Source organism: Amblyomma mixtum, chromosome 10 (assembly GCF_055824585.1).
Source record: "Amblyomma mixtum isolate Tamu chromosome 10, ASM5582458v1, whole genome shotgun sequence".
NCBI lineage: Eukaryota > Metazoa > Arthropoda > Arachnida > Ixodida > Ixodidae > Amblyomma > Amblyomma mixtum.
The window spans coordinates 46,417,825-46,436,648 of NC_143021.1; the positions used below are offsets into that span (position 1 = coordinate 46,417,825).

The 18,824-nt window shown below is 44.8% G+C and overlaps 1 protein-coding gene across 1 annotated transcript in view; it reads left to right on the forward strand.

The window, feature by feature from the left end:
* Nucleotides 1–18,226, forward strand: part of LOC149325696 (uncharacterized) — a 343,155-nt gene extending 324,929 nt beyond the window's left edge. Inside the window, exons 8-9 of the mRNA XM_089564368.1 lie at nucleotides 2,941–3,047; nucleotides 12,211–18,226. Coding sequence (XP_089420494.1) covers nucleotides 2,941–3,047; nucleotides 12,211–12,288 — 185 coding nt within the window. The 3' untranslated portion in view covers nucleotides 12,289–18,226. The remainder of the gene's footprint in view (nucleotides 1–2,940; nucleotides 3,048–12,210) is intronic.
* Nucleotides 18,227–18,824: the final 598 nt, after the last annotated feature.

Consider the following 18,824-nt stretch of genomic DNA (forward strand, 5'->3'; position numbering starts at 1 on the left):
AGGACAGCACGGATAAGCCTAGAAGCCTACCACATACAGAAACTTGGCAGCGAGTGTATCAGCGAACCTTTTTTATCTCTGTTCCAGGCAGAGATTGATATATTCTAATGCAGCTACCTGTTGATTAGATGGATGATAAACGGAAGTGTGATGCGATTTGATGGCTGTGACACAACCCTTGTTTTTGTTTTTTGTCATTTTTTGTGTCATATTTTTTCTCTTGCGATCCTTCAGCCTCTAACAGGTGCGGCTTTTGACGAAGAAATCCAGTTGACAGTTAGCGCTTGTGTGTGTGTTTCGTATCTCTTGTCCGTGTCTTTGTTTGCGCTATAACATTTTTACTTCAATATGGTTAGGAGAGTTAGGTTTTTTTGTAAAAACCAACACAGGCACTTTTGCCACGCTTCATTTTCTGAAATAATCACCCTTAAAGGTACGTCTACTTTATGCGTTATTGCTGTAAAAAATAAGCTCAGGCGCACTTTATGGCATTTCTCTATTGAAGACACCAACGGCTTTAAATTGAGCCTTTTGCACAACTGTTTTCCCTTCCGTTTGTTCTTTATGAGACAGCTGCTTGTTCTCTCTTTGAATACCTTGCTAACTGCTACGCCTGCTTGCTGCTTAAAGCTATCTTTGAAAGTTCTGCGAAGACCCCTTCTATGTAAGCGGTTAGCAAAACCAGATTGTTATCCCGCATAAATCGAACAGCCTTAGCAATCGGGGGTTTTTTCCCGTGAGGTACCGAACGCAGCACAACATCCACTCCGTCGGAAACACATCTACTGGCCGGCTGTTCCTCAACACATCGGGCAACCCGCCTTACCATAGAAATTAGCTCAGGAGGTTGCATTCTTGGCTCAACAGCACACTTGGGACCAAAACGTCAGACTCGCAGGATACCCTCGGGAATAGGCACACCTTCGACGTTGTTGAGCATCTCTGCTAGTTTCCTTTGCAACGCACCCTCGAAGTAGTGAAAAGTCGTTGCCACAGAGCCTCCGTGGTGCTGCTAGTGAGCGAGCTGATTTCGTGCCAACGCGCTGTTTCTAATCTCCCTTCCGGCTTGAAGACTAGAGAAGAAGCCTCACGTGGTCCTTGTACAGCCTCACGTGACGTTGCCATTCGGCCCTCAGGAACTTGCATATCTTTATGCCATCGCTAACTGAAGGCTGAAAGCCCACAAACAAGCCCAGCACCTCAGGAGACAGAATGCGCTTTCGAATGCAGAAGCCAAGCATTCGCGATGTACACGAGGCATTTGCGATGACGTGTATAAAACCAGACGGTTCGGTGAGGCAGGACGAAGAAATAGAGCCCTTTTACTAGAAATACAGACGATTCTAGACGATTGTAGGCGCTTTGTAGACGGTTACTTTATTTTCCTTGAATGTGAACCGGCAGGTCATCCTGCAGAGGTGACTGAACTTTGTTCTCTTTTTGCAGACGCTCTTTCGCTACTGGAACTAACTTATGAAGTGCCTGTTAATGACACAACTAAGTTCCTAGACTTCACCCTGTTTTTTAATTATTTTCATGTTTGCTGGGCCTTTGAACCGAGAAGCAGAAAGCCTTTACTTCCATGCAGCTCTTCACACTCTATCCTAGTGAAACGAGGCATTTCCGAGTCTTGTTTCCTCAATGCCAGGAAGAAATCTTGTAGGCGAAATCATTTCGACGCACAGTTTTTCATGCCAGATTGAAAGGCTTGTTGCAGTAGGATACCCTCTCCACATGATGGCTTCGGTGGCGGAGGGTACGCTGAAGAAGTTGAAACTTGGCGCCATGTTCCACCAAGTCAGCCGGGGAAAAAATATGTTCGCTATTCCGTACATTCATGTTCTATCCCACAATCTGAAAAAATGGGAATTCGAGCTGGAGTTGTTTTTTGAGCCCCTGTGAAATTGAGGTCTTTATGCGCGCGTGTAAATAGGCCTGAAAAAAACATGTCACGATATTCCTGTGTGCACGAAGAAGCCTGAGAAGAAATACGCTCAGTGCCGGAACAATTTGTAGTTTCAATTCCATTGTATTGTGGTCGATCGTACGTCGGCCAAACTGGTCGTTGTTTAAATGGAAGACTTAAGGAGTACAAGAGTAATGTGAAGAATGCCGTCCGCCATAAGCTGAATTCATTGTCGTGATTGTTCGTGCCGATCAATGTTCGAGCAGAGCAAAATTATAGCAAAAAGAAAAGAGCAGCTCACCAGAGAGATAATTGAGGCGTCAGAGATTATGAGTCTGGGTACGGATGCATAATCACTCCTTCTGTTGACAACACGAAGAAAGAGCACGAATACTTGATATCCTAGATTACGTGCATCGACAAATCTTTCGCACGCTCGGAATGATTAGCTTGTGGAACTAGACATTCTCTATATATTTCTGTTTTTCTGCGATACCAGCGTGTACTTAAGCAATGATGTCCTGGACAAAACCATTCTGTTGATAGTTCAGCGCTGTGTTTTGTCCCTTCATTGTTTGGCTTCGAGTCGTTGCGCTAGTTTACAAGAACTCTGAAAACGGAAATGATATGTGAAACTACAGCATCAAAGGCGACATCACCTAGTTTTGTTCGGTGTCCGATTGGCAGAAGAGCATGTAAAAGAGCCAATTCGGTGCATGTTGCGTGGTTTATTTTCCCCAGCGCAAGGTAAGTACAGGGTCGGTTAAAAGTTTCCGGGCCACAGGGTCTGCTTTTGAGCCGCATAGTCAGGATGTTACGACATCACCGAAGCTCGAAGTACCTCTAGAGGGTAGAACAAGTATCGTTCTAACCTCTGAGAGCCTTGGTAGCTTTATCAGCATCATAAATGTCAGGATGAAATATGGCCTGCAAATAGACCCTATGGCCTGGGAACTTTTGACCAACCCTGTACGTACACACTGCGCTGTATCTCAATGACTCCCGAACCGGGCGGGGCTTTTGCACTGCTGCAGGTGTGCAGCCGGGCCGGTCATTTGTCGCCGCATGCAGCGCGCTGCAGTCCGAACAGGGAAAGCTCACTGGCTGCGTGGTCAGGTTCCTGAGCACGTCGTCGCAGCAGGTAACATCTCTTGCATCGCTCGCTGACCGCCACTTGGCAGATTCGATCGTACCAACGGCGGCAGCGCTTTAATAGAGGCCAACCCAGTGACAGCCGGGCACGCCAAATATCTGCCGGTGTCTGTAATCAATGGGTAATATAAAATCAATTAGAGTGACGCGTTAGTAAATAGATAAAATTCCTCCTGCCTATTGGTGATCCTTTGAGTGAGGAAATTGGCTTCTGTGGGGGGTACGTGGACTCCAGGATCATCAAGACTGAGCGCGGAATGATTGCTGTTCTTTTATGAGGCGCGTCTCAGGAACACCCAGCAAAACGAATTAATACCCATTTCTTCAATAATTGCCTCCACAGGACAGAAATGTGAAGGACAGATATTTTGGGAAGTAGCGTACTTGCTGACAGCATTTAGGTTAATTCCTGAAAGCCTGTAAATGAGAAAGCAGCTAGCACATACTCAAGGGCGTGCAATAAATGAGGTTCAAGACTAGCGGGTGTCTGTCACCTAAAGATAGCAAGTCCCGTGAAATGATCTTGAAGGAGGCGTCGTGTTTACGAGGCACCTGAAATTGTCACCGACAAACGTAGCCGTTTGCTCGGAAGGGGCTCGCAGAGCAGTAGCCAGACGAAGATGCTAGGGTGCGTGCCATGGTGGCGCCGGCAGAATGTCCGTATCCCTTTCAACAGGCACCGATTCTATGCCGCATATAAGAGGAAAACAATGAGCAGGCGCTGCAAACGAAGAGCCGCAAGTGCCTTTGGCACCGAATGTGGACCCCGGAGAGGTTCTGAAGGACTTGATACGGGTTCATTCTCGCCCAGTGTAGAGCAGCGTCCGTCCGTCCGTCCGTCGGTCGGTCGATCCAGTCCTCACCTCCTGCAATAAAATTCCATTAAAATAAAGCGCTGTACATGCACACCATCACTCCACGCAACTGACCCCAGTTACATGCACACTACTTCAATAAAAGCGTCCACCGATGCACGTTGCAGAAGCGCACCTCGTCACTTTCTTCCGTAATGCAGGTGGTGCGTCGGTGGACGCTGTGCTTGATGTAGTGTGCATGTAACTCAGATCAACATTGCTTGCTTGGAATGGTGATGCTGTTGCACAGCGCTCTGGCATATGTATTAATTTCACTGAAAACAGCATGGAACGCACCTAAGGCGATCGGTTCGCTTGGGACACAGGTATGTGCTGCCTCCGCTCGGCTATCTTGTACACAGCCATCAAGACAACTTCGTTGAACATCTACGAGGTGGCAGTAAAAGTTAAAATGAAATTGATTCCAGCGGTTTTGACCTCAAAAGTCAGTGTAACCACGAAAAAAGTGGGACATATGAGTCGCTAACGATGGATTTGCATCATCCACATTGTCCGCGCTGTCAGCATGGATTTCACTACCACATAAGTAGTCCAGGAGTCTGAACACCAGCTCAACTACTTCCTGCACAGAAGAGACTTCCGTGCATGAAGCAAAATGAAACTCCCGTGCGCCAATGAGCGGCAAAACAACGTTAGACTGGATATGCTTCATGAAATCTATTGCTGAGAAATGGTGAATTTGACTTTGCAATTTTTTTTTTGCAAACAGTACACACAGGACAAATGGAAACGATGTATAAAGCACCTCTAAGACTTAGTCAGTACAAAGAAAACTTTTGAAACTCATCGTTCCTAGTGAACCGGCTGGAAACAGCGCCAAAATGTGCTGAAAACAGCACGCAGCGCGCAAGTGTAACGGTTCGCTTGAGACGAACGTCCGTGCTCTAAGCGCGCCGCTACACTCAACATCGGTATTAAAACAACTTCCTTGGACATCCACGATGTTGCAGACAGTAGGTGAGTCCTTTAGAAAGGACTCCCCGCTCCACATAAGTGCCGCGGGTCCACGATGGTGCAGTGGAAGTTTAAGCGAAATGAATTATGCGGTTTTCAGCTCAAAAAGCAAAACATGACCATGAAAAAAGTGGCTGGAAACAGCCACAGCGCTTATCCCGTTCGTCTTCTGTCCCTTGAATGTTTTTTGTCGCGCTACAAACATCCCCTCAAAAAAAAAGTGGGACTTATGAGTCCCGCTGACCCGCAAATACATGGCTGACGACGGCGAGAACTGGTAGTCATAACGGCGGTTGATAAATATACTGGCTTTCTTTTAGATGGCCTCATCTCTGTCTATTTTATATTGCTTGTAAGGATTCTAAATTATGCTAGCAGAGTCAAGTATAAAGCTTAGCACCTCCTGCTATCGTTTTTCAGATGCCCTTCTCTCCCACCCTGCATTTTTATATAGAGGGAGGGAGTGAGGGAGTGGTCTGTTTTTTGTTATTTACTCCGACCAGGCCGCTCAGTTGTTTTGAAAACCTGCACATACCACGCCACCTGTCGCAGCTCCCCGTCACTGGCCTAACAGCTTTTCAAATCTGCACTAGCTACCTCCCCACCCTCCTACCAATTACAATTAGTTTGGCTGAACTGGAATTTTTATTTTTCACAGTTTTGCAGTCCATCTTCTTTAGCAGCCATGCTGTCTGCACAAGAGATTTTCGACTTCATTCCCTCCAATTCACACACTTATCTCTCTCCCCGGGTCATCGGGTATACCATTGGCGAACGCTTTGCCCGGACGAAATGCTTTTGTCGAAACGAGGGCTAAGTACACTGATACTGCCCCTCAACCGTTGGTCACTTGGTTTTGTGTCGTAGATTAATACCATCTTCCTGCCCTGCCTTTATAACGATCCCCAGCTTGTGTGGCCACCGCTACGTCAATTAACCCCAACTACTGCTGCTACCAAGGGGACAGGCGACTAACTTGTGTTTTCAGCAGTGCGCAAACGCCACGATATAGTGTGTTAATTCCCCTGTAATTTTTTTTGCCGTCAGTATAAAACGAGATTTACGTTAATGTAGATTTATACCCCGGCCACGCGGCAAATTTAATGTCATTCTCAGCGAATGAGATTTCTTTGACTTAATGACATTTTTTCTGCGTTTTGCTACACGGCGAAAACAAATGCAATTTGCAAATGATGGCGGTTACGGTGGAAAGAGAGTACAGCATACAAAAATTTCGACGCATGCTTCAATACGTTGCCAATGGAATTGCTTTGCGAATGGAAACCGATTTTAAAATCTTAATCCTCATTTCAATAATGTGTTGATCACTGCTATCTACCACGAGTCCAAGCCAACTCAAAGCTCAGCCAGCGGTGGCAGGCAGATGGCGGACGTCACAATGCTCTCTGTGGTGAAATTACGCAGTGTTAGCTGCCTTTGCGCACGCTACGGGCACTACGGGCTCAGCTTACGCGCACTGCCACCCGTCCTCACAACGACAGTTTTAGTTGGGAGCACGGTGGTTGGGAGTGGCTAGCGTAGCGCCCGAGAAGCATAACGTACTGTGGCGCCATCTAGTGACAGCAAGTCAAAGCTCCTAAAGTGTGTGTCGAAGAAACATTTTTCTGTTTTATTAACGGCAGTAATGGATGCATTCGAAGGCTTTGTTTTTTTTTAAAGTGTAAACAAATTGGAACAAATCAAACTGTAGATTGTAGTCAAAAGTTGTAGAAGTACTTCACCCGGGGTCGTTGTTATGACGACAGTGTACACCGTAGATAGTTAGGCTTAACATCAAGAAATTCTTAAATTTTATAGCAAGCTATCGCTTCGAAGAATCGAGCGGCGACGCAGTACTTGGTCCGAAGCGGGCGCGTAGGGCGTCGCCATATTGTCAATGTTAACCTTGTAAGGCTGGCAGCTAGAGTGAGCTTTATTTTTCCTAATGGTATTTGGCATTTTTATATATGTTGTTACGGGACAGTTCCACTTGGGATTGCAGAGAGCGGACACGGAAGACAGGGCTTCCAAACTACAGGCGTTTACTGCAGGCGCCAGCCGACACTGCTCGACCGTCCTCTTCTTCAAAACTCACGAGCTTCGTCTTCGTCCTTCCTTATGCGCTTATCAGTGAATGCACCGCCTAATGCAATAATATAAATGAACGACCACACAATTATACAGATACAGAAATGTTACAGTGCTTGTGAGGTTTTTGCAATGTGTCTCTGGTGTCGAGGTGACACATTAGCTCGGAGATCGCTGGATAATGAGTTCCGTAAACTCATTCGATACCTAGTGTCGTTTTCATCGATTGACATTATATTTTCCCATGTGGCAGCAAAATAACTTCATTTGGAACGGACGTCATTCGATGGGACTGTCATTAAATCTGCTGTGCGGCAGGGGTATTTATTTACCTTGGAACCACGCATCACTTAACCTGGGCTTTCATGCTTGGCCAGTGCTTACATGTGCCTGGGTAAAAAGAAGCGAGGCTTCAGATGTTTTTCACTCGCACTGTGAATGCCTTTTTGCATCTACAAACGTGCTGGAAGGCGCGATTTAGAGCCGCGTCCTCTAACCTTACGATGGATGGATGGATGGATGCATAGGAGCGCCCCCTTTGAAACGGGGTGGTGGCAATTGCCACCATGCTCAGCTTTTCTTCTTTATTTTTGTTTATTGTGTTGGCAATTCTCATTAAGAATCGCCACCATCTTTACCTACGGTTTCCTACAATTCTAACCTTATGCCACATCTCTGCTTTTCAGCCACCAATCCTCCAATCGCTTTTTGCTGACTTCCACTGCATATTTATTTACATGACCATTGTTATCTTTAAACCCTAGGGCCTCAGGAAGAGTGACTGCGCCTGCATCGACATCTGGATGGATACCGTCACATTTGATTATGAGGTGTTCAATTGTTTCCACAGATCTACCACACACTGCACATGTGTCATCTTCTTCGTTAAATTTCTTTTTGTAGCTGCGCGTTCTAAGACACCCTGACCTAGCTTCAAAAAGTAGGGCACTGCCTCTTGAGTTATCATAGAAAAATTCTTTCCTGATCTCCCTTTTCCAGCATCGATATAGTTCTACACTATGTTTCTTTTCCATTGAATTCATCCAATTTTTAACTTCCGCGTTTTTAACCTGTCGTTTAATGCTCTTTCTTTCTCCGTCCTCATGACCTCCATACTTACTGGTTAGTTTTCTAGTTCTTTTCCGCCACTGTGAGTCAACGCTCTTTCTGTATAAATATTTAAATACCTTAGCTGCCGACCTGTTATCGTCCAATTTCCTCAGGCGTTCCTCATATAGAATTTTACTCTTAGCTTCCCGTGCTTCGAACGATGCCCAGCCCATATCCCTTGTACTGCCTCGTTTGTGGTATTGCCCTGGGCATCTAGGGCTAATCTTCCAACCGCTCTCTGATTTACGTCTAATCTCGACTGAACTTCTGTCCTTAAGCACAGAACCGCATTGCCGAAAGTAAGTCCCGGCACCATTATTCCTTTCCAAATACCTCTTAGTACTTCATATTTGTTGTACCCCCATAATGTTTCATTATCCCGGCGTCTCTTCGTCCTTTTGCCCTAAGAGCCTGTTCGTGCTTTTCCGTGTATGTCTGCCCTTCGTTTAGCCATATCCCGAGGTATTTGTATGCGGCCACTTTGGGTATTTCGTGGCCTTGTATTGTAAGCACCTGGTCAGTTGTATCGTTAAAAACCATCACACCTTATTTAGTTGCGCTAAAACTGAATCCTAGAGCGTCTCCTTCGTCTCCACAGCAATTAACCAAAGTTTGTAAATCTTCCTGCCTATCTGCTAACAGTACAATATCGTCCGCATACATTAAACCCGGGATTCGCTGCTCAACTACATTTCCGCCTAATCTGTACGACAGATTATAACCTAGATTACTTTCTTCTAGCCTTCTTTCCATATTTATCACGTAAAGCATGAACAGCAGCGGTGATAGAGGACAACCTTGCCTTAATCCTTTGTGCACCCCCACAGTTGTGGTACTTTTTTTCCCTTCCCATGTAATTTCAACTTCATTATCTCGGTAGATTTCCTGTAGAAAATCAATTACGTCATGACCGATACCTAAATCTTTCAGTATGCTCCACAGGAATTCCCTGTTCACGTTATCGTATGCACCGCTTATGTCCAGAAAGGCTAAAAACAGAGGTCTGTTTTCCGCCTTAGCTATTTCTATGCATTGGGTAAGCACGAACAGGCTATCATCTAAACGCCTACCCCTTCTGAACCCATTATGAAGTTCTCCGAGTATCCGATTACCTTCTACCCATGCCAGCATTTTTAATTTCACCGCTTGCATGGCCAGCCTGTACATAACAGACGTTATCGTAATCGGACGGTAGGATTTGATGTTCATCTTATCTCCTTTCCCTTTATAAATCAAATTCATTTTACTCTGTCTCCAGCTGTGTGGGATTTGCTGATTTGTTGTGACTGTCTCCAATGCTTTTATCAGCGCTTCCTTGCTTCTTGGGCCAAGTTCATTAATCAGCTTAATTGGAATTTCGTCTATCCCTGCGGGTGTGGTTTTAGGAATATTCGCTTCCGCCTTTTCCCAGTTAAGGCTAGTCAGTTCTAAGCTGTTCTCTATTGTGCTGTCCTGTGTTGCCGCCTCACTTGGGAAGATTACCCCATTGTAGTTGCTAAAAGAAGCAGCTATAAATGATGTAATGTAGTTCACAGCATCGTCTCCCTCTAAACATTTTCCCTCTGCATCTATAATCTGTTCCTGCGTTCTTTTATTTGTTTTTCCCAAGCAGCTTATATGGTTCCGGAATTTTCTTGGCCCCCCTTTATTTGCCTCGCGAACTTCACCCAGCCATTTATCAGAGGACTGCTTCATTTTAGCCTGAACTAGAGCCTGAACTTGCTGTTTCTTTTGTCGATAAGATTACAATTTTTCGCGTATTTCCTCTTCAGATAACTGCGCCTTCTTTGCTTCTCTGTGTTCCCTTGATGCCACCCGTCGTTGTTCGATGGCCTCCTTAATTTCCATATTCCACCAGCTTCGTGGCTTCCTCTTTCCTCTCCAGTGGTTTACTCCTTTCACTTGTTTCATTTTTGTAGCGATGAGCAGTTCTAACTGATTATAATCCCACTTTGCCATGGGGCGTTTCTCGATTAGTTCTTCTATTTCGGTTGATATTAGCGCTATTTGTTCATCGTTTAATTTTGCGTTGTCTTTTTGACTTCGCTGCATTTCTCTTTTGACTAGGGCTCCCAACTGTAGACTAATACGTTTATGATCACTTCCTAGGCTGTACTTCCCCTCTTCGTCTATTTCCATTATTGCGAGCTTGCTATAGATGCCCTGCGACATTAGACAGTAGTCAATGGTTGTTTGCCTGTTACGGGATTCCCACGTGATTTGTCCCTCACATTTAGTTTCTCTGTTGACAATAACTAGGTTGTGCCGCTCACACAAGTCTAGCATTAACTTCCCGTTACAATCTGTGTGTCCATCCAGATCCTCGATGTGGCCGTTCATGTCTCCAAGCAAAATAATATCGACACCGTCTCCAATCTGCTTTATATCGTCATTGATGCACTTAACTAGATCGTTGTTTTCTTGCCTGAATTTGTCCCCGGTCTCTAAATAAACTACCCCTAGCCATGTCCTTTTGCCAGCAATTGTACCTGATACCCAGACATGTTCTTTGCAAGTTGATTTTATCCTTTGCCAATTTGTTCCTTGATGTATCAGCATACCTACTCCTCCTCCCTTCTTCTCCGTTGTTGTTCTGTTGCACCCTTCCCATATATAGCCATCGATTAAAGGTGGATCTTCTAGATCCCTCAGATGTGTCTCGCATAAAGCGTACACACCTACTGCTTCGTCCTTTAACTGCTGTTCTATTTCTAGCCATTTCGCTCTCTTTCTAGCCCCTTGCATGTTTATGTAACTGATCCTGGCGTTAAATTTCTTTTTCGTAGTTTTATTTCTGGGCCTCCTAATGGCCATTTTGTTGGGCTCAGCCGCCATTGTTACATTTACTACACCGCTCATACCTACCCCTACGCCCTGAGCCACCGTGGACCCCCTAAAAAAGCTACCGCTCGGCCTCCCAGGTGCCCACCTATCTCTTCTCCCACCCTTCCACTGAAATGGATGCCATCTCGTCCAAAGTCTCTGCCCAAACCTGCTCTGTGCACTTCCTTGTTTATGTCTACCACCCCAAAGCCCTTGTCGAGGCCTAACTGCCTTATCTCTCGATTAAGATTCACAACGTCTTTAGCAACCTCTACATTCCTTCCTTGTACCTCCGTTACTCCGTTTGCCTCGGGGGGCCCTCTTGCGGCGAAAAGGAGAGGTACGTGCCCCTTGGCGGGCCCTTCCCACGCTAGATATACCGGTCCTCGTTACGGAATGTCGCATCGTGTTCGGCGGGCCGTACCGGTGAGTGAGAGCAGTTTTTGCGATAGACATCCAGTTACTTATTGCGCCAATCTCCCGGCCGCGCTCATCTCTGGTGGCAACGGTGACTTAAGCGCTACCTGAGTAATATTTAAAAGCATAAACGACTGTATGGACAGCAGGCCACCCTCCAGTACGCATCTGATTCATTTATGAATGTATCAAGCGCAACACAGTGAAGGACTCCTAAAATGATGGCTGTGATCAGAAACGTGGAGGCTAACGAAAAAGGTTCAGCTTAACCTAATGACAACACAGCGAGCTATGGAATGAAAAATGGTAGGCGTAACGTTAAGAGATCGGAAGCGGGTGGAGTAGGTGAGGGAACAAACGCGGGTTAATGACATCCTAGTTGAGATCAAGAGGAAGAAGTGGGCTTGGGCAGGACATGTAATGCGAAGGCAAGATAACCGCTGGTTCTTAAGGGCAACGGAGTGGATCCTAAGAGAAGGCAAACATAGTAGGGAACGGCAGAAGGTTGGGTGGACGGATGAGATTAAGAAATTTGCGGGAATACGGTGGCCACAACTGGCGAGGGACAGGGTTAATTAGAGAGACATGGGAGAGGCCTTTGCGCTGCAGTGGGTGCAGTAAAGTTGATGATAATGGTAGCAAAGCGGAACGGTGCTACTTTTCACCCGCCGACTGCGCCAGATTCACACGGAGAGAGTCTCGCGTGAGCTGTAATGTCATTAGTGCATCATGATTGCGTTTAACGCTGCGCACTAAAGGGGATTGTTTGGGTGGTCTCACCTCTTCCTTTAGCATGTACCGCCGCCTGCATCGTTGGTAGCGGGCGTCCAAAATGTGGTACTCACCACTCTATCTGAGGCCTACTTTTCCCATTTTTCTTTGCAGGCTTACTCACAGCTTGAAGAACTCCTGGCGCCGCTCTTCCCTGTGATTGGTGGCAACCCTTTCTCGCTGAAGTACTAGGGCTTCACGGATGGGCCCACCTCACGGGGCAATACTATCGCCTATCTCGAACACCTACCGGACAGAATCTTCTGAAAAGTCTCAAAATCACCCTCGACGACCAAATTTCGGATCAGCATAACATTTCTCTAGACCTTGCAAAAAATCTTTATATTCCACCTCTGCCTAGAAACACTCATCCTGAGCATGACAAAGATCGTCGCACAGCTCGGGCAACAGCCCTACATAAGCACTACGCTAGGGATCCAACAGTCACATACGTAGATGCTGCAGAATATTCTACCACCTCAGCCTGTGCAATCACGGTACTTAACCGCGATCATAATTCTTGCTCAGCTCTTGCTCTCAATCGCGTTCAACATCCCGTCGAGGCTTAAAGAAGCAGCTATAGCCCTGGCCATTACTCAAACAAATGCCAAATACATATTCTCGGATTCTAAATCAGCCATACGAAATTTCGCTAAACAACGGGTTCACACGCCACACATCGTGTTCTGAACAGTACCACCGAGTCGGCTCATCACACTCATCTGGGTTCCTGCGCATTGCGGACACCCGGGGAATACGGCTGCACATAATCACGCCCGACGACTCGTCGACCGGGCGGTGGACGGCCTCCCCTCGTTCCGAAATGTGCTAGGGAACGCATGATGACGTGCCATGAAGTCACGATTCACTACCGGGGTTCCCGACTAGTTTACTCCCCTCCCCATTAATCGCTAAATAAGGCCGAGCAAGTCGTTTGGCGACGGATTCAGACAGACAATTTTCCGAACCCTTACCTGTATTCCCTCATGCACCCAGGGGACTACCATCCGTCCTGCAAATTATGCCAACACCCTAAGGCGGATGTTCATCACATACTTAGGGCTTGCCCTAATACTCCAACTCCCCCTTTTCTGAGACTCGACGACCCGGAGAGATTTTTTTTTATTCAGGAAAATTTAGACAACACAGTGCCTTGGTGCAGAGGGCAAAAGGCGAAGATGAATCCGCCTGACTGGGCCCTTAGCACCACTCGAACACAACAGCAAGGGGCACATGCATGCACATACATAAACAATATAATAATCACAGTGTAAATGTTTGTGCAACACAACTTCCTAACACAAACATTCATTATTTTCTTATTAAGCAGAGACCACGTCTAAAAAAATCACAGGAAAGGTAGTGCAAGAGCATAGATCAAAAATATGTATGGAAACTAATAGTATACCTGCCGCAGCGGTGGCTCAGTGGTTATGGTGCTCGGCCCTGACCCGAACGACGCGGGTTCGATCCCGGCCGCGGCGGCTGAATTTCTTTGGAGGAGAAATTCCAGAGGCCCGTGTACTGTGCGATGTCAGTGCACGTTAAAGAACCCCATGTGGTCGAAATTTCCGGAGCCCTTCACTACGGCGTCTCTCATAGCCTCAGTTGCTTTGGGACGTTAAACCCCATAAACTAACTAACTAATAGTATACCTAGAAAAATAAAAGAACGAAACAAAAAACAAAACAGAGCAGTGCAAGAGCAGATACAGATCCCACATATATATAGAAGCTAACTGTGTACACGAAAAATAAAAGAAATGTGCGATCAATAGAAAGATGTAAGCAGGAAGAAAAATTATAGTGCATTTTCCTGAAAATAAATTTTCGCCCGCTTACGAAAAGCAAAGAGAGAGGAAGATTTCTCCATAATATCTATTAAGTCGGGATGGGAGATCAAAAGGTTTGGGATTTGCCAGTTTAAATACTGCCTATCATAGTTTGTTCTTTTTCTTGGTTTCTGTATTTTTGTGTGCCTGAAATCATATCGTGTTTGATCGGTCGTGTATTTAGAAAAAAATTGTTGACGATTGGCTATGAGTTCCAAGACTGCCACCTGAGACAGTCGCTCATAATATAATGTTTGTATAGGTAGTATTTGGTTTTGGCTGAAGTAGGAAGATGTGGAGTCATATCTCGATAAATTTTCGATAAAGCGAATAGATTTCTTTCGCAATAAAAAAAGGCTTTCAAGATTTGCTTTTCCAGTGACTCCCCAGATGAGCAAACAATAGCGCAACCTTGAATGAACTGCACTGAAATAAAGCTGGCGCCTTAGCCGGAGCGGTAGAAATGGGCAAAGCCTGTTGAGCATTCGAATGCATTGTGCTATGGTACGCTTAATGCGCTGAATATGTGGTGTCCAGAGGAGATTTTCGTGGAATTTTACGCCTAAGAATTTCACTTGCGTAACGCGCTATAAAGGTCGGGACTGGAAAATTATCGGATTAGCGAGGTGAATTGGTCTGTTGCTAGAAGAAAATACAATATATTTGGTTTTATTAACATGGAGTGCTAGTTGGTTGGCTGCAAGCCACTGTGAGAAATTCGTCAGCCATATATTTATAGTAGCAACCGCAGTTGATAAGTTAGGTGTAGAAAAGAAAACGCTGATGTCGTCTGCATAGAGAATGATTTCTAGCGTGCGTGGTATTGATACAATGTCGTTAATATAGAGAAGGAATAACATAGGACCCAGTATGGAGCCTTGCGGTACACCATATATTATGTTTCTAAGGTCAGGTTTAACGGTATTGGCAACGACATATTGGGAACGATTTGAGAGATAACTTTCTAGCAGTGTAAGGGTAATGCCTCGCATTCCATAAAATGGGAGTTTTCTAATAAGTATGTCATGTTTAATGGAGTCGAACGCTTTGCTAAAGTCTAAGAATATGCCCAGGTTATAGATATGAGTTTCTATGTTCTGAATAAGTGTTTCTTTTATACTAAGTAAGGCAGATTCAGTTGACTTATGCTTCTGAAACCCATATTGACTGCTACATATTAAGGTGTGTTTCTGTAGATGGCTAGTAATCCGAGAATTAATAACCTTTTCAAAGATTTTTGAGAATAGAGGAAGTACTGAAATTGGCCTGTAATTTCCAAGATCGTTAACCGTGCCGCCTTTGTAAAGGACCTCCGCCCTCGCTATTTTCATTTCCTCTGGAAAAACGCCTGTTGTTAAAGTAAGATTTGCTATATGGCTGAGCACAACACATATTAAGTTAGAAATTGCTTTTGTTGGTGCTGCTTTGATACCATCATAACCAGAGGAACAGTTGTTTTTTAAGCTATATATTAGGCTGCAGATTTCTGCAGGGCTAGTTGGAGACAAAAACATCGTATCTGCTAGCCTATGCTCTAAGTATTTCTCAAAATGTCCAGAGCCAGCCCCCTCAAAATTTCCAGAAGTTAAAAAGTGTTTGTTCATTACATTGGCAAGAGCTTCACCTCTTAGGACCTGCCCCCCTATTTCCATTTCAAGCGGGATTTGTGTTTGCGATCTTTGCAGAAGTTCCTTGACAGTACGCCACGTTTTCTGCGGATCATAGTAAATTTTTGAAAACCTTCCACTGTAGTAATGAATTCGAGATTTCTTTAGGTCCGAGCCTAATTTAGTCCTAACTTTTTTATACTGTTCTAGAGTTGACAAATCTTTCGTTTTTATAAATCTGCCAAACAGATGGTTTCGGGCTCTAATGAGCTTTACTAAATCAGAAGTAATCCAAGGTTTTCGTGCTTTTTTGCACTTGGTTAAGATTGCTATAGGAAAAGCGCAATTGTACAACTCTATTATTTTTTCTACAAACGTATTGTATGCTACATTGGGGTCGATTTCGCGAAGACAGTCGTTCCAATTTACAGAGGAAACCAAGTTTCGGAAGTGTTGAATTTTTTCCTGTGTTATTGGCTGAACCGTAATTTCCGAGGATTTAAGTGCAGTGATTTGTGCACGCGATCTTGGAATAAAGCAAAAGGTTGACAGGTGGTCACTAAAATCGCTTAACAAGACACCTGACGTCGGGTCCTGTTCGTCGTAATTAGTCAGGCATAAATGAATTAGGGTCTCACTCGAGCTTGTAACACGTGTAGGCACATTAATAATGTTAGAGAAGCCATATAAAGATATGATGTCGAGAAAATAACTTGTTGCCGGTGATTCTTCCAACACATTTATGTGAAAATCACCCATAATTACAATTGGTTTCTTATCAGAAGACAGCATATCTAATGTATTATCAAGAAAAGAAAAAATTTCTTGCATAGACGCAGAGGGGGTCGATACACAACACCAAACACAAAACCACTTGTTTTGATAAAAAGCGTTTCATAGTGCAGAGTTGAGAAACTGTACTCGGCATAGCCTGATAAGAAAGATTACTTTTAACGTACAGTGCAACTCCACCGCCTTTCTTATTTTTTCTAGACATGGTTTCGCACCTGTATCCTTCGAAGTGGACAAAGTCGGCAGTATTTTTTTTATTTATTTATCTTTTACCCACAGCCCCATTTGGCATTACAGTGGGGGGGTTGATACAGTAACACAGCGCATAAATGCAGGTAAATGCAAAAAAAAGAGAAACAGCAGCCCAAGCATTCACAAAGTAAGCAACGAATAACAACATTGACGCAATGCGCATCTATGTACAGAATTTGGGGTACAAGAAAGTCAACTGCGTTGTTCACCCAATAAACGTGTATTTTAGGAGAAAGCACCAACGCAGTAGACATGCATATATATAAAAAAAACTTCAAACGTGTATTTCACGCAGGTATACTGCGCACTGACAGGAAGACACAGGTATACACAGCGGAACGCACGAAACGAGGAAGCAGCGCACAGATAACGACGCACCGTCTAGCTATGAAATGACGTGACACTGTTCAAAGCGGAATAAAGGGATTCATTGGATGAGATGGAAGTAACAACTGCCGGCAAACGGTTCCATTGGTCTTCGGAAAAAAAGAGTCGCTGTATGCTGCCGTCCTGCACTTGTATTCACGTACTTTTTGATCATGGTCAAGGCGTGCGGATACGTAATGTGGTTTGAAGACGTATGTTTCGCGTGGAATGCCAATGCGGGAGTAGTATATGTTATGGAAGAGTCTGAGCCTCAGCTTAGTTCTCCGCTGTTCTAGCGGTTCCCAAACGAGGACTTTTTTTGCTATTGTTGCACTGAAGTTGCGTTTACATGACTTACCAAGTACGTATCGAGCCGCCAAGGACTGAACTTTCTCAAGTTTTTCTTTGTCACCTATGGTAGGAGGATCCCACACCGTGCTAGCATACTCCAACACTGACCGCACGTAAGTTTTGTAAAGGAGTTCTTTGGTAGCTTGCGGGAAGGAACGAGTGTTTCGGCGGAGAAATCTTAAGGATTAGCAGGCCTTTCCAACTATATAACCAACGTGCCGATGCCAGCAGAGCGATGACGTGAAATAGACACCTAAATACTTAAATTGTTCCACTATTTTCAGATTTGCATTATTTATAGTATATGTGGGCACTAGCTTTGTGCGTTTCCTCGAAAACGCCATGCACACTGTTTTGTCCAAGTTGAGATTCATTTTCAATTTTCCGCACCACTTATGAACAGTGTCAAGGTCGTTTTGAAGGACATCACGGTCAGCATTACATGTTATAATTTTATACAGGACACAATCGCCTGCAAACTTCCTTATGTGTGACGCTATATTTTCAGTGATATCATTGATGTACAGTAAGAAAAGAAGAGGTCCCAAGACGGAACCCTGAGGGACGCCTGATGTTACATCAACAACATCAGATTCAGCTCCATGCACTATTACAAATTGACGTCTCGCGTGCAGATATTCACTTACCCAGGCAATTATGCGACAATCAATACTATAAGAGTACAATTTCTGTATAAGCAAATCATGTGGAATGGTGTCAAAAGCTTTACGAAAGTCTAAAAAGATACAAGCGATAGTGGTGCTGGCATCTAAGGCTTTGGCAATGTCATGGGCGAATTCGGTCAGCTGCGTGACGCACGACAATCCTTTTCTAAAACCGTGGTAATAGGGGTTCAACAAGCCATGGGTTTCAAGATGTTTTATAATACTTGAATACAGAATATGTTCGATAAGTTTGCAGGGAACTGAGGTAAGTGAGATAGAAGAGTTGAAATCTGGGTTAGTTGGTACATTATACTTAAGAAAAACCAGCCAAAAAGACAGGGACAAAGGAGAGACGAGGCACACACAACGACTGGACTATCAACTGTGCTTTATTGAAAAAACAGCCAGTCTCCAAGAAAACCCAACAGAGCATGCGCAACTCAACGGCACCGCAAAACCAGCCCAAAAAATCAAGAAACGCGATCTCCTAAGATAGTCAAACTGCGGTGTCAACGGGACAAGTAACCTAATTCTTTCTGCATCAACGTGATAGAAGCCGTGCTAACACAGTTATCTCCATGATTGCTAATGTGAAATGCTTCGAGGATTTCCCGCTCAACCTTATCCTTGCCTCTACCGAGAAAGGTAACATTGGAAAACAACGGGTAGCACCCGCAATCGCGGCAATGGCGAGGCAAGTTTGCTCCGTCAGCCGGAGTCAGAGAGTTATGGTGCTCTCGTAGCCTTTCATTTATACACCGGCCAGTTTGACCGATGTAAACTTTTTCGCATGTCAGCGGTATCTTATAAACCACCCGTGTCGCACAAGGAACATAGCAGTTTTGATGCCGCGTCGAACAAACA